This window comes from Artemia franciscana, chromosome 20 (assembly GCF_032884065.1).
Source record: "Artemia franciscana chromosome 20, ASM3288406v1, whole genome shotgun sequence".
NCBI lineage: Eukaryota > Metazoa > Arthropoda > Branchiopoda > Anostraca > Artemiidae > Artemia > Artemia franciscana.
Window position 1 is genome coordinate 29897067 of NC_088882.1, and position 14911 is coordinate 29911977.

The window sequence follows — 14911 nt, forward strand, 5'->3', positions numbered from 1 at the left end:
TTGTGGCCAGTTATTTAGTTTGGGACGGGGGTCAGTGGCTTGACTCTGTAAGCTCAGCCAGAGTCGACCCAGCTCTAAATGGGTACCTGAAGAGATCTGGGGAAGGTAAGCAGGAAAGGTGTGTGAAAGCACAGGATAGTTGGCCTCCTACAGCCAGGATCCTGGCTGAAGGGCCATAAAACGGAGATCAGCACCGCTAGTTTGGACCTTAAGGGTCTAGTGCCGTCTTACTTACTTACTTTACTTACAACTTCAAATTATTCTGATGACTTTCTTCAAATTAGCATTTATTCACCATGTGATACTTCTATAAAGTGCTATAAAGTATAGCTCTTCCCTTCCCATTCTTTTCTATCTGAACTGCGCACTAGGAACAAATTACGTCTTTATTTAACAGTTCACTCGTTTTCAAACAGTTCATGCTAACGAACTGTAAGTAAGGAGTGACTCGACCCAACAGTAACCGGAGCTCTAAAAACGGAATTTTGATATCAGTAGATACATCAGAAGAATCGGCTAATTGTGTTAACAAATATATAAGATTGATTAAGTTTAGTGTTACCCGTTCAAAGGCATGAGTCTGAAAAAATTTGTCCGATTTTTGAACACCTTCTGAAAGTCAAGGAATCTTAACGAAAATCACACTTTCGGATTCATCGTATCACAGAACCCTAATGTAGAGGTTTCAAGTTCCTGTCTGCAAAAATGTGGACTTTAATTGTGGAATTTTTTATTGCGATGCTTCTTTATTTATTTATTAGTTTTTTTTTCAAGGGTGATCGTATAAAACCAATGGTTTTAGAATATGGGGAGAGGGCTTATTCGAACGGAAATTAAAATTTCTAGTGTCCTTTTTGAGTGACCAAAAAGATTCGAGGGTAACTAGTTCCTCTCCCACGTCCCCTTTTCCGATGAACATTTTGATATAGCTATTTTCGTTCAGCATAATTCCAAGGTCCTATAAATATGCCTTTGGAGATAAAATACCCCCCCCCCCAGCTCCAGGGGAAAGGGCTGTAAGTTATGAAATTTATCCATTATTTTCATATATTATTTGTAACTTGGAAGCATTTAGACATTTTTGGGGGATTTTTTGGCTGAGAGGGGGAGGGGTGCGAGGAGAAGTTTCCAGGACTGAACTTTCCATGATAAATTTTAAACTGGGGGAATATGACAGAATACCTATACGAAATTCTTTATATTTATGGTACTTTTCTGTTTGTCGACTCAGTTTTGTATGTGGAGATGTTCTATGGGAATTGTCCGGGGAAATTTTCAGCGGGGTTGGCATTGTCCGGATACTTTTTCCGTGGAGAGGATTCATGGGAGAAATTCTCCGTGGGACAATTTTCGGCGGGACGCCTTCCCAATGGGGGGGGGAGATTTCTGGGGAAAATTCGAATGGAAGGGGGATTACAGGGAAAGATTCCCGGGGAAGGGGATTTCCGACCTGATTTGAAAAACGATTAGAAATTCAAGTCTTTTTCGAATGAAAGTGCTAAGGATAATTTTTCAGGCAGAATCGTCCCCAACAAGTTTTACGGGGGGAATTTTCAGTGTGGATGGAATTGTAAGGAGGGAGTGTTCCGAGATTTATTTGACGTGGGAGGAACTTTCCACGAAGGAGTTTTTCCCGTGAGGGGAGGTAATTTTAAATGAAAGGGAGCCCGATTTCCCGACATTCTTTCAAAAATGATCATAAATTAAATAAAAACAGTTCTATCAATTGCTACATTAAAATTTAAAAGGAAAATGAATTATTCAGTTTATGAAAGGGATGCCCCTCTCCTCAACACCTCACTCTTTACGCTAAACTTTGGTTGGTTGTCCATAATTTTTAAGAACCATTCCTGAAACACAAGGTCCGTTTAATTAGAATAAAAAATATTTTTAAAAGTACTGAAAACTTCGGGATGAAGAGCAAGGTATTGAGGAGGGGGTAACCCCCTCATATACGGAGTAATTTATTTTCGTCTTAAGTTTTAATAATGCTCCTTACTTTCAGTTGACAAAATTGTTTTTTTTAAAATTAAATACTAAATTTAAGTTGATAGCTCGTTGAAGTTGAACAAGAATAATTGTGATGGAAACATATTTACTATTCTGTCACTTTTTTGAGAATGAAGTTCTGTACCTCCGACCTGCAGCAAGTATGCTCGTTCTCCTCTATTACTTTAGACTCTTAATTGCCAACTAGAAGTAAATTACGTCTTCGTCCACAGTTGCATTTATTTTTAAAATTAAGATGGTAGTTTTATTGAAGTTTCACATTAATAAATATGACGGAGATATACATTATTGGGTGCTAACCTCAGCACAGCTCCCTCTGCTAACCTCATACTGCGAATCATTTAAAAATACCGCTGTCTCATTAGCATTGAGTGGCACTGCATTAGCTACTCTTCTTCCATCGGTTCAATTCATTTTTACTATATGGGCTTTACACCAAGATGAGATGCGTCGCAAGGTTTCGTTTGTTTTTATTATGCAATCGCTAGTAGTGGGATGATGCCAGGATTTTTGCGATTCCGATTCTAAACCTGATTCCACCTTAATTTCTTGGTTTCGTTATGACTCCGAATTCCAAGAATAATTATCTTTTATTTAAAACGTATTAATAAGAACTTATGTAATAGCATCAGCTAATCAAGAGAGGAATAGAAATATTTCGAATGTTGACGAAAACTTGACTATCAATAATTGCTACTTCTCAATTTCAGGCCTACAAACTTATCTTCAAAATATAATCAGGTGTCAGAAAATTATAGCCCTTTCCATTAGTTGTATAGCTAGAAGACCGCCAACAAAGGACTAATCCTTTTAAAGGGCCGTACTGTTTTTTATATAATAAATTCACTTGCGCGTTGTGCCGAAGTGGGCTTTGTGTCTTTGCTATGCCAGTGCTTTACTTTTTTTCGGGTTGTTTGGGTAATTTTGACAACCAGTCGTGTCCTATCCCTAGCTGTCTCTCATTTGGTAGTTTTGATTCTTTAGGTGTGGCCTGCGATACATGTGAGGGTGCAGGAAGGCCAGTCCCAGAACCCTTTCCTATCATGTATCACGTTTATCTATTAACGTTTGTCTTCCGACGGTTTTATAACCTTTTTGTACCCTACAAAGCTATACGATCTGCTCAGAGACCCATATTCCAACAAAAGCCCTCTAAAACAAAGAACTATACAAACAAGATCCCCTTTTGTAAGCATGGAGCTACGCAGAGGGGGCTGCTGCGATTTATTTTTATACTTTCAGGCTTTCTAGTCCATATGATACACTGGTCTTTAGAAGGCTTAGGGGATGTTAGCCCTACTCCTCTTTGTGGTAATTTCTGTTCGTTTTGAGTCTCATTTTTGTTCGTTTTGAAGCCAAAACGAAGTCTGTGATTTAATCGTCTTTAACCTTTAATCGTCTTTGAATCTTGATCGTCTTTATAACCTTTTGATAGAACTGGAAAGAAATCAACAATCAACAATTTTTTTTCTCACTGATTTCTTTCCTTTCCTGGAAACTGACAATCGCGCCCTTTTCCCATTCAGCTGGAAAAGCTTCTGTGCTCCATATCTTCGTCAATAGTTTAAAATTGATTATACGATGTCCTTTCTGCCATATTTAAGTGTTTCAGGTGGGATTCCATGTGGCAAACTGCTTTCCCATTCTTTTTGGATGTCAATGCAATTTCAGCTTCATCACGAAGAATTGGGGCTGAATGAATATTAAGATTAAAGAGTAGCGTATCTTGAGTGTCAAAGGGATCTTGGGGGATAGGTTGGTTGAGAACACAAGCGAAGTATTGCCTCCACCGTTCTGTCATTTCTTCTCGACTAGTTAGAAGCTGACCATTTACGTTTTTGACATATGGACAGACGTCTGTTCGGGCAACTGCTATGTTTTTGATTAATATTTAGCTGGACGGCCTGCAGCTCATTTGGCTTCTGTAGCTAATTTCTCGATATGTGCTCTCTCTGTTGATGGTCCGAAGAGTAGCCTGCATCACGGCACAATCTGACTTCTTGCAGGCATCATCTCCTCCGTTTACTAATAAGCATGTGGTCCATTATGGCTTTTGGTCCTGCCACTGGGAGAATTCCAAGTATATTTATGAACCCTCTTGTATGGGATTAATTATTCAAGTTGAACTTAAATAATAGTCCCACCTTCGAATCAGTTTTCAATTTTTTCATATCAAATAGTTTCATAGAAAATGCGGTTTTATTTTTCGGTTACTTTGGACTGACGCTCGCTCTTGACTAGTAGCTACTGCTACAAAATTCACATTACTTTATATCTTCTTTATATCTTTATTAAATAAAAAAACTAGTTTTTTTTTAACTGAAAGTAAGGAGCGACATTAAAACTTAAAACGGACAGAAATTACTCAGTGTATGAAATGGGCTATTCCCTTCTCAACGCCCCGCTCTTTACGCTAAAGTTTGACTCTTTCTCTCAATTCTACTTTATTAAACGATAAAAAACTTTAGCGTAAAGAGCGGGGCGTTGAGAAGGGAAATTTTGATCCGTTGACTTTGGGAAAAAATTAGCATCGGAGGGGGCCTAGGTGCCCTCCAATTTTATGGTCACTTAAAAAGGGCACTAGAAACTTTTCATCTCCGTTAGAATGAGCCCTCTTGCGACATTCTAGGACCACTTGGTCAATAGGATGACCCCTGAAAAAAAAAAATAAACACGCACCCGTGATCTGTCTTCTGGCAAAAAATAAGAAATTCCACATTTTTGTAGCTATATAAGGCTATATATATATTGTAGCTAAATAAGGCAAATTTTCTCAGGCTCGTAACTTTTGATGACAAAGACTGTATTTGATGAAACTTATATGTTTGAAATCCGATTCTTTTGATGTATCTTTTAGTATCGAAATTCCGTTTTTTAGAGTTTCGTTTACTATTGAGCCGGGTCGCTCCTTACTACAGTTCGTTACCACGAACTGTTTGATATCTAATGAAATATACCAAATATGATGAAAATATAATACGTTAGTAACAAAATTAGGGAAAATACAGCAAGGAATCATGGAAAGTAGGCCGCCGAGAACGTGTTATATTAAATACTTACCACCTGTATATATTAAATATTTGATTAAAATATACCTAAAAAGTAGTCTCTCGCTCAGTCGAAGCTGAGTATATCAGAGTGGACATAGAAAACGGTTTTACTACAGATGAAGAATAAAATGTGATCGTTCTAACTCGTAAGTTCCAAAAATTTTTGTTAGAGCACAATTTGACTAATCTCTTCTATAGTGTACTTATCACTTTCTATGGGTAGTATAGTGGTTGTATATGTATAGTGTACTAATCACTTTCTATGGGACCAATCGCCAATGCCTCACTCAGCATCCAAATATGTTTCCTTGGAATTTATTTACCTGACGGGTCCCCCTCCCCGTTGGCTATTCTATAGTTCACTTAAGATTATTCTCCATTTGGACTAAATAAGGGAACACCAAATCAGCAATAAACCTTTTTGAATTCTCTCCACTTTGTTTAACGAACTTGTTCTAAGTGACCTGTGACCGACTCATAATAATGATCGTGCTAACAGACTTGGATTGGACCAACTTGTCGGCGGTAAAGGTTTCAAACAAGAGTTTTTGTATCTGAAATGTAATATGAATTCATTTATTCTTGGTTAGGACCATGTATTAAGCACTCATTATATGTCTTATGTCTTCAACGCCCCAACCTGATGATTAAGATTAAGCTGATGCCTTGCTGATAGTAATAAAGAAGAGAGTGATTAATCAAGTGCTCAGGTTCTACTTATTATTCTGTGTTAAAACTGGAAGCATAATAAAACCAAATGTTATTAAGACCAGACGTAGCTTGTCTTGTATTTCATCCTTGAATTTTGAATCGAATGTTTTGCCAAAAGACGAGTAAATTTTCAGGTTTTGTGACTACCAATTGCTCTACTCTGTCGATTGTGTTTGTTCGAAAATATAGAATTTTGAGCAGCTCTCTGAGTAGAAAAAAAAATCATATAAATATCCTTTTAATGTAAAAAAATAGACCGAGATCGTTATTACAGAGAATATATAGAACATCATTAGAATGTTATGAAAACCAGTCATGGTTTGTCCTTCTTCTGTCCTCCAGTTTTGAATTAAAATTTGGATTGAAAGTTTTGCCAAAAGACAGGTTAATTTTCAGGTTTTGTGACTACCATGCTTAATTTTTAATTCGAAGATAAAGAATTTTGACCAGTTCTCTGCGTACAAAAAATCGTATTTATAACCTTTAAATGTAAAAAAAAGAACATGGATCATTAATACGGATAAGTTTAAATAACGACATTAGGTTGGGTAGAACTGAGCCTAGTGAATTCAGTGACATAAATGTTCTGTCCTTTTGGTGCAAGTTAAAGCTGCGGGGTTGTCATAAATTTGTAGGGAAGATATACTTTAAGTAAGGGGAAAATTTCAGCAAGGTTACAACATTTTTTTTCTTGTCAGCTGACATCACGACAATAACGGGCACAAGCTTGGGATGTGCATAAAAAAAAGAATTGTTAATAGAAACTTCAAAACATCGTCGACATTACTGAGGGGGGAGTGGAGAAACGTAGACTTTATTGACGTTTTTATTTTTCTTATTTATATTGGTTTCTTGCCTCTTACTTTTTTTCAAAAACAATCGAAAAGTAATAACGAGAACTAGGAAACGAAAGTACAGATCCGTGAACAGCTCTACATGCGACATATTCGCAATAGATTCTTCTTTTCCGATTTTTACTGACGTAGTTTCGTTTCCCTGATGTTTTACTTTTTTTATTTCTTGAAGTTGTGTTATGATTTGTCCAACGTGCTTTTATATTTCATGTTGGTAATCCCTTTGATCAGCATCTGTTTGTTCCACTTTCTTGTGACATTGTGACTGTATGTGTTCCTTCTTGGCTGCTTCTATTTAAGTTCTGGGAAAAAAAATCAGTGAGTTTCAACATTTTAAATTGTCTTGTATCAACTGATAGAGATAATTAGGTATTTTAAGATTATTCCCGACATTACTAAGGGGGTAAGTGGAGAAACTTGGAAGGCTTATTAATGGTCTTATTTTTTCTTCTGTTCTGTTGACCTATTTTCTATTTTTCTAACTTGTTGTTCTTCTTTTCTAGTCATCAGCTGATGGAAATGACAGTGGTAAAGGAGGCAGTGATACTCACGTGTCCAATGGTGATGCATCCGATCTAGTAGCGGTTTCCCCTTATCCAAGCCACTTAATCACCACAGAAAGGATTGTTGTCTATGAGTTTCTACTTCCTCAGAAGCTATGTGGAGTTCTTATTGGGCGTTATGGAAGCAATGTCAATGATATCAAAGTAAGCTTTTATTTCCTGCTCCCTATAATGTCTAATATCCTCACCCATAGGAGAGCGTTTGGGCAGTCTCTTTGCACTAAGAAAGGTTCAACTGTTTTTGGAAAATTTACTGAAATGTGTGAGAAGATATAGACTTAGAGCTTTGAGATGGCCTCCATATTTGCTTCAGCACACACACCCTAACCTCATACACACCCTAACCTCAGAAAAATTTCTGATCTTCCTCAACCTAGGTAATCAGATTCCCAGTTGCTAACTTAACCTCTAGGTTAGGTTTGCAACTATCAACAGGGAATAATGAGGGAAGGAAGATGCCCCTATCCCAAGCTTGGTTCAAAGCAACTTCCCGTCTAAAAAGAAAAAAAAATGACATAATAAAACCGCTTTTATCGTTTTTCGGCCTCCTTCCACCAGTAAGGTTTTTTGACACCCTCACCCTAAGGGTAAGATCTTTTTGGACATACACAATCTGGACTTTTAAGGGGAACCAGGAGGGTGTCTTGTGTTTCGCAAAAGGAGACAGAAACCCGAATATATTCATTCTTGTATTTGTGCCGGTTAAGTCGTCAGGCAACCCTTGAAGGTGTATTTTTTACAATCTCTGTGTAAGTATGTATACCTGAATGAAAAGATTTACCTGTAAATTAATATGAGAACTCATTTCTTATCTTATATGTTCGCGTGCAGAAAATTCTTAATTTGGATCAGACTGACACAAGAATCAATTTCGATGCTAGAAGTTGGCGGAAAATTCGGGAACGGTGAGATTTTTTGCTTTGAGATAAGGGAAGGGAAGGAAATATAATTGACCCAAGTATCGCAATCAGCGCATTTATTCTCAAATGCCGAAATTCTTATGCATTGTTACGCGTGTTGCAAAATGTTACTTCTGGGAGGTCAGTTTGTGGGCACGGCTAGGACTTGCTGTTGTGAAGAAGGTAATTGGACTGCTAGGGAATGTTAAATATCATGGCCCTTTTCAAAATGTGGCTTACTTTTGAATTTTTTTTTTCAAAACCGCATTGTTAATCACTTTATATTTTCTTGGATGGCGAGGGTAGTTATTTGCCTCTGGGGGACATACCCTTCCATCCCTTTTTTGGGATGGGGAATTATAAACTTGAGTATGCTTCTGGGCTACACCACAAAGCCTGACAAAATAAACGGTTCAAGCTTTCAAAAAAGGAAATAATTTCACGCTCTGCCGCTTTTTCTCAATTAAGCAGCTCATGCTTCAAGACAGTAAATGCCTAAGACTTCTTTGGTCTAACAGTTTAGAGTTTCATCATTCTTTTGTATCAAACTCAACATTTTGACGTTCTAGAGGACAATTCTATTGGACTAACTGTTTTTCTTTATTGAGCAGACAAAGAGACATAACGAGCACCTTACCCATAAGCTGCTTTCTCTTTAAACATTTAAAGAAATCAAGATACGAAACGAGCATACTTAAAAACAATCTTGAGATAAGCTTAAAAACCTTCGTTTCAAGTTATTCATCAAAAACTAATTAAAGATTGGAGAAAAGCTGTAGCCAAGATGAAATTTCTATGGGCTTTGACTGTAAAATCTTACCTTTTTAAAGTTTCACATGAAGAGAGAAAACGAACAAAAGTGGGTTTTTTTTATGGCCAAACGAGAATACTGACAGAACGCACAAATCGAATATTTCGAGAGGACAACCGCCTCTCTTCTTCAGCGCGAATAAAATAATATATTCAAGGAAAATGCCTAAAAACCCCCCAACAAAACAAACACGTGAAGTCAGTGTAAAAAAAAACACACCCACACAAAAAAAAAAAAAAAAAAAAAACAAACAGAAACTAGAAGATAAATAAAATTCAGTAAAAGCCAAAAAATCATAAGAATTGAAACCAAATACCTAAAAAACATTAAGCGAGTCATTCGCCAATATCCCCGATTTGCACAAAGTTTAAAAGATTAGAACTGCCATCGACGGATACTTGTGAACAAATGAGAAATAAAAGGAATTTATTTACTCAGAATGAAGAGGAGTTTGTCCTCGAAATATTCGCTTTATGTGTTTTTCTTTCCAGTATTCTCGTTTGGCCTTTAAAAACCCCATTTTTGATCGTTTTTTTCTTTTTATTATGGCAGGTCAGTGTGTGTTAAGAAAATACATTTTTAAAAGTTTCACCCAGATTCGTTTTTTTTTGGACCTAAGACAACTGTCATTATTTTATAATTTATTATTTATACTTTAATTATTTATAAATTAAAACCAGTTTTTAATTTCAGCTTTAATTAAGAAAAAAGGTCAGGGACATTAAAAGAGCAGAAATATTGAATGTCAAACAGAACATTGTGTTACATCTGAAATTAATTAGGCTGATCAGAAATTAAGGTGTACGACTTTTTGTAGTGGCAGAAATTGGTGTGGTCATACTATCCTGTTGTTCAAATATTGAAGTTTTGTCTTGATATATATAGTCGGCAAAATTTAATTTTTTCGGCTGAATAATTTCGAGGAAGCACAAATAATAACGACGAATAGTCCCCCTAAATCCGCATAAAAGTTGGGCCCCTTCCGAAATAAGTGCTTATGTATGTGCCTGAACATGGGTTATGAACGTCCACCTGTTTAAAAATTTCTCTTCCTTCTCCGTCGATGCTTTAAGTGTCACGAGGTAGGTCACATAACAATGAATTGCCAGTCAGGTGTTATTTGTGATCGACGTGGCTCTACCAATCATGTATCTAACCGTTCAAACATGTGCACAGCTAGTAAGTTCCTGTAATGGGTTATGCAAGGCTGGTGGCCAAACCTGTTACAGTGTGAAATGTCCCAATAACCGTTTAGCCAAAGTTTAGCTTAATTTACATGGTCTAAGTGTCAAGAGTTTGTCATAATGTCAATATGATGTGCTTAACTCTAAACATTAACGGTGGGCTTGTCCAAAGGTCTCCAGTTCTTGATGAGCTCGTGTCGAAACTTGATGTGATTAGTTTACTAGAGCATCTTTTAAGTCAGTTTAAGTCTTAGTCTTTTGGTTTACTAGAGCATCTTTTAAGTCAGTTTAAGTCTTAGTCTTTTGGGTACTAGAGATAAATTCACTTGCTATGCATCTACTGCAAAGCAAAATAGAGCTGGTGGTAGACCGTCGAGCGGTCTTGTGACTTACGTGAATACATCTGAACGCCTAATGATACGTCTATAATGTAGACGTGAATACGTCTGAACGCCATAATGATACATCTGGACGCCTTTTTGTTCTTGTCTCTGAAAAGTTATGTAGAAGCATTTCAAGCATTATTTCTAGAAATTCTGCATATCTAATTGTTGGAGATTTTAACTGTAACCTAACTGCTCCATCTGTCCGCTCTTCTCTGATTGGTGAAATATTCGATAATCGTCTGTATGTTGTTGATAAAGACCAAGATTTCACATACATTCACAATTTCTCGTCCATAGCAACATAGACCACACTGCTGCTTCTCCCTTCTTAGATGTCCTTCAACTGAAGGTTCTTTGCGATTATTCTATATCTGATCATCTGTCTGTATCGTTTTTTTTTTCTCACCAAATCAAACTTCTCAGATACCCATTAGTCACCCAAAAACACCGAATCAATCGTATATATGTAATTGGGCATTAATCAAACCGGAACTGTATTGGGATAGTGTTTCTAAAATCCTTTCTAAGATTAAGATACCGTTTGTCCTGCTTATCAAGCACTCACAACTGCCCGCCGAGGAAAAACGCATTTTCCTTGATATTTATTGCGCAGAGATATGTCACGCTTTACAATATGCAGAATCTTTTGCTGTTCCATTGGAGCGTCGCCATCCAGGAACAGTTCCCAAGTGGCCTGAGAATCGAAGTCTCTCATTCTTGTCATTCAGCAAAGTTTTGGGCTACATCTATGGATTGAATGCCACCGACCACGATCCGAATCTGTTAATTCCATTCGCATGGCTACAAAGAAAAAGTTTGACAAGGATTTTCAAAACCACCGCAAGAAAATCACAGAACTGTCAGCACAGAAAATCAAAGATAACCCTCTTTTTCTTTGGTCACAGAAACTGTCTCAGAACTGTCAGCACAGAAAATCAAAGATAACCCTCTTTTCCTTTGGTCGACACTCGTTCAAGGAGTCGCTGCTGATGTTCCTCTATCTGACTGGTATTCTTTCTATGAGGCCGAATTCTCTCCACCAAAGTCCCAGCTTGAACAAAAACATTTTGAAGAGCTTACCGATTTTTGTATGCATTCTCAGACTCTGATTTTACAATATCTGTAAAGCCTGTGGCTGATGCTACTATGTGCCTCAAGCCAAAGATGTCTCGAGGCATAGATGGAATTCACGCCCTAGATATTATATATGGTGGCCCTGTGCTTTTAGAACATCTCACGTTACTGCTGCAGATGATTTTTACACAAGGCATGGTTCCGCCAACACTGTGTGGGAGATCGTTCTCCTATTCTAAAAAAGTCAAGAACACCCAATCAATGCTCATCTTTCAGGCCCATAACTGTTTCAACCAGTTTACGCAAGCTTTATGAACTACTATTTATAAAAGAGCTTAAAGAAAAATGTTAGACGCCTTCCCAACAATTTTTACAGGTAGGGGCCTCTTGTACAGGTCTTTGACTCCCTTGTTCACCCCTCTTTGTTCGCCACGCTTTGACTCCCTGATTCACCCCTCTTGCTGTTAAGGGCTGTTAAAAGAGGAGTAAATCCGGCTATAATTGGATCTCAACGGGATATGTATGTTAAGCTACGAGTCCGTCTTAAAATCCCTCTTAAGCAAAATGAAATGGCAAGGCCACTGGATACAGCTATACCAGTTAAGAGAGGAGCCTGGTAAGGTGCTCTCCTTGTTATTTCATTAACTGTGTGAGACGTCTTGCGTTCTCTCTGGCCTCAATATCTTTTTAGTCACCTATGACATTTTTAACGTTAGCTTAACTTTGGACAAAATTTCTGAAACTTTTCAAAAACTGCAAGCAGAATATTTAAAATCTGGTCTTGAATTTAACGCTGCAAAGTCCAACGTCGTGCTTTTTAACTGGAAAGGCCCACTTCCTCATGAAATTGTACTTGGGAATTCAAAGGTCTGCACATCTGACCAAATCATTTATCTTAGTATTTCCATTGGAAATACCATTTCTCATGCTCGTCATCTCCTAACAGAAGTCATCAAGCGCCTATGTTTCAATAATCTCTGCCAAGCTTCGTTTCAATCGCTGTTATCTCGCAACGCCGTACAACACTGTTGCTCTCCCTCACATCCTCTACATTGCACCCTTCTGGAAAATTCTTACAAATGTTGATGAATTGAAAATCCACTCCACTTTTTTTCCATTTCGCGAAATACCTACTGAGATATCCAATTTGGACACGCAATTCAAAACTGATCAACAGTCTTCACATAGCAGATCCTATCTATAGCTGTTGCCAAACTTATGGAGAAACAAAACCACAAGATTTCAAGACATGCTTGGAGCCAGCGTCTTGAACTGTAGTTACCTTGTCATAGTTGTATAGTGAAATTTTGCTTTTTTTTTTCTCTTTGCAGTGCTCCGTCATTTTCTTTTTTCACAAAGACGGATTTTCAAGAAATAATAAGAATAATAATGCTATTTCTTTATGCTATTTGTTTTCTCACTTGTTAATGATGTCTATGTAATGTGATTTATTTGAAAAAATTGCGCAATAACTGTGGCTCTTAGTTAAATCTGATTTTTTATTATTATTATTTATTTAAAATTCACAAAACTGCATCAGAAAACTATGATTTTGTTTTCTATTCGTCAAAAACCTCCAAATTAAAAAAGAAAAACTAGAATTTTTTTTTGATAACAAAACTATGGGGAATGGTAGAGTTACGAAGAACTTTTGGAAGTTCTGTGGCAGAAAATCATTTAAAGAACTGTGGTTTTATGTGAAACAATGTTTCATGTTGGCCAACGAAATTACTACTACTACTACTACGCTAAACTTGTCGCAGTGTTAAGCCGACAAATGGCGAAAACCCTTCCTCTTTCACCCACATTATGAAATTCTGGCCAATTTCCATAAAACCTCTGAAGATTTCGCTGTTTTTTATTAGTTCTGAACCCAATCTAACCCATTCCGGATTTTTCTTGCCATTGTTGCAAATATATTAGATGTCAGAATTAACTTTTTTATTTAATTAAGAAGCAAATTTGGGTGTATTATAACTAAAATATGAGAAATTATAGAAAAAATCTCAAAATTTTGATCCTGTTATATCAATTCGAGGAGTGTGAGTACGCTTTCTTCTGAATTTGCCTCAACTTCGGTGACATCACACTCCAATTCTTTTTGTGTTAGGAGCAGAAGAGGGGTCTAATCCACTTTGCTTCCCCCATCCATACAGATTAAAAACGTTTACACGATTATGGGTCACATAAGTTGCCAAATATCTACCCACCTGCGCCAACAAAAATGGTGATCAGGCGGGCAGGGGGAGGCTGTTAAAGCCCAATGTCTGTCAAATAGCATATATTAACATTCTTTTCATGTTTATTTTGCAAACATGTCCAGTAAACCTTCCTTTCAGCAAAAAAAGAGGGGACGCTCACACCGTGCCACCTGATGTACAATTTTTGTGACACGAAAGCCATATTTGCCGCACAACTTTGCCACGCTTGGCACAGTCTCAAAAACGCTTGACACGTGCCACCTGGTATACGTGCTTTCTAAGACAGAGCGACCCCTCGGCAAAAAGTTAGTAATGGGATGGGTAGGAGGATGTTGTAATTTTGTTTGATACTTGTTAATTATACGGAACACACCCAAGAAGTGAAGTTAGGTTAGTCCTAATGAAATATACAAAAATATGATGAAAATATAATACTTAAGAAACGAAACTGTGAAAACTACGGCACAGAATTATGGAAAGCAGGCCGCGCATAATGCCTAACTTAAACTAACATAACCCTTAACCACATCTATATGTTAAATGTTTAATTAGAATGTTCCTGCATCATAGTTTTTCTCAGTCAAAAGAAGCAAATCATAACTGATTGTAGAGAGGCAAACCGGTTTTTGTCAGAACTTACGGAGCGAAATTCTTGATTGTGTTCCGTATAATTGACAAGTACCTTTTGCTTTAATGTTTGACGGCTGGGTTGCCGGGCTTATTCCAACATCAACAACAGCTGCAGTTGTTTCTATGATTATTAGTTCCTTTTATTATGTTTGCAGTTAAAACAATATTGAAGTTTATAGTTTCTGAACTTCTGTTTTTTTTTGTTACCGTGTAAATGTCGTTTTGGCGCTCGTTTTCCTCAATAGAAATGTGTAATAGCCGGAGTGACATTGTAGAATATATCCCAATTTGCACCTGATTTTGGAACACTTGTGATACATTTTTTTATTATTATGTAGGTTACAATGGTATAGGGAATTCAGCATCAATTATGTAAAAAAAATTTTTTGTTCTGTTTCAATTTCGTAATATATATATATATATATATATATATATATATATATATATATATATATATATATATATATTTACCGTGAATGTCGTGTTTTACCGTGAATGACACTTACCGGTGAATGTCGAAAATACCTTTTTTCCGCCT

The 14911-nt window shown here is 36.9% G+C and overlaps 1 protein-coding gene across 3 annotated transcripts in view; it reads left to right on the forward strand.

The window, feature by feature from the left end:
• The window catches only part of LOC136040099 (A-kinase anchor protein 1, mitochondrial-like), a 112806-nt gene that overhangs the window by 45492 nt on the left and 52403 nt on the right, over positions 1 to 14911 (forward strand). For all 3 annotated transcript variants that reach the window (XM_065724193.1, XM_065724192.1, XM_065724194.1), the window contains one exon: positions 7129 to 7332. In XM_065724193.1, the coding sequence (XP_065580265.1) occupies positions 7129 to 7332 (204 nt within the window). The remainder of the gene's footprint in view (positions 1 to 7128; positions 7333 to 14911) is intronic.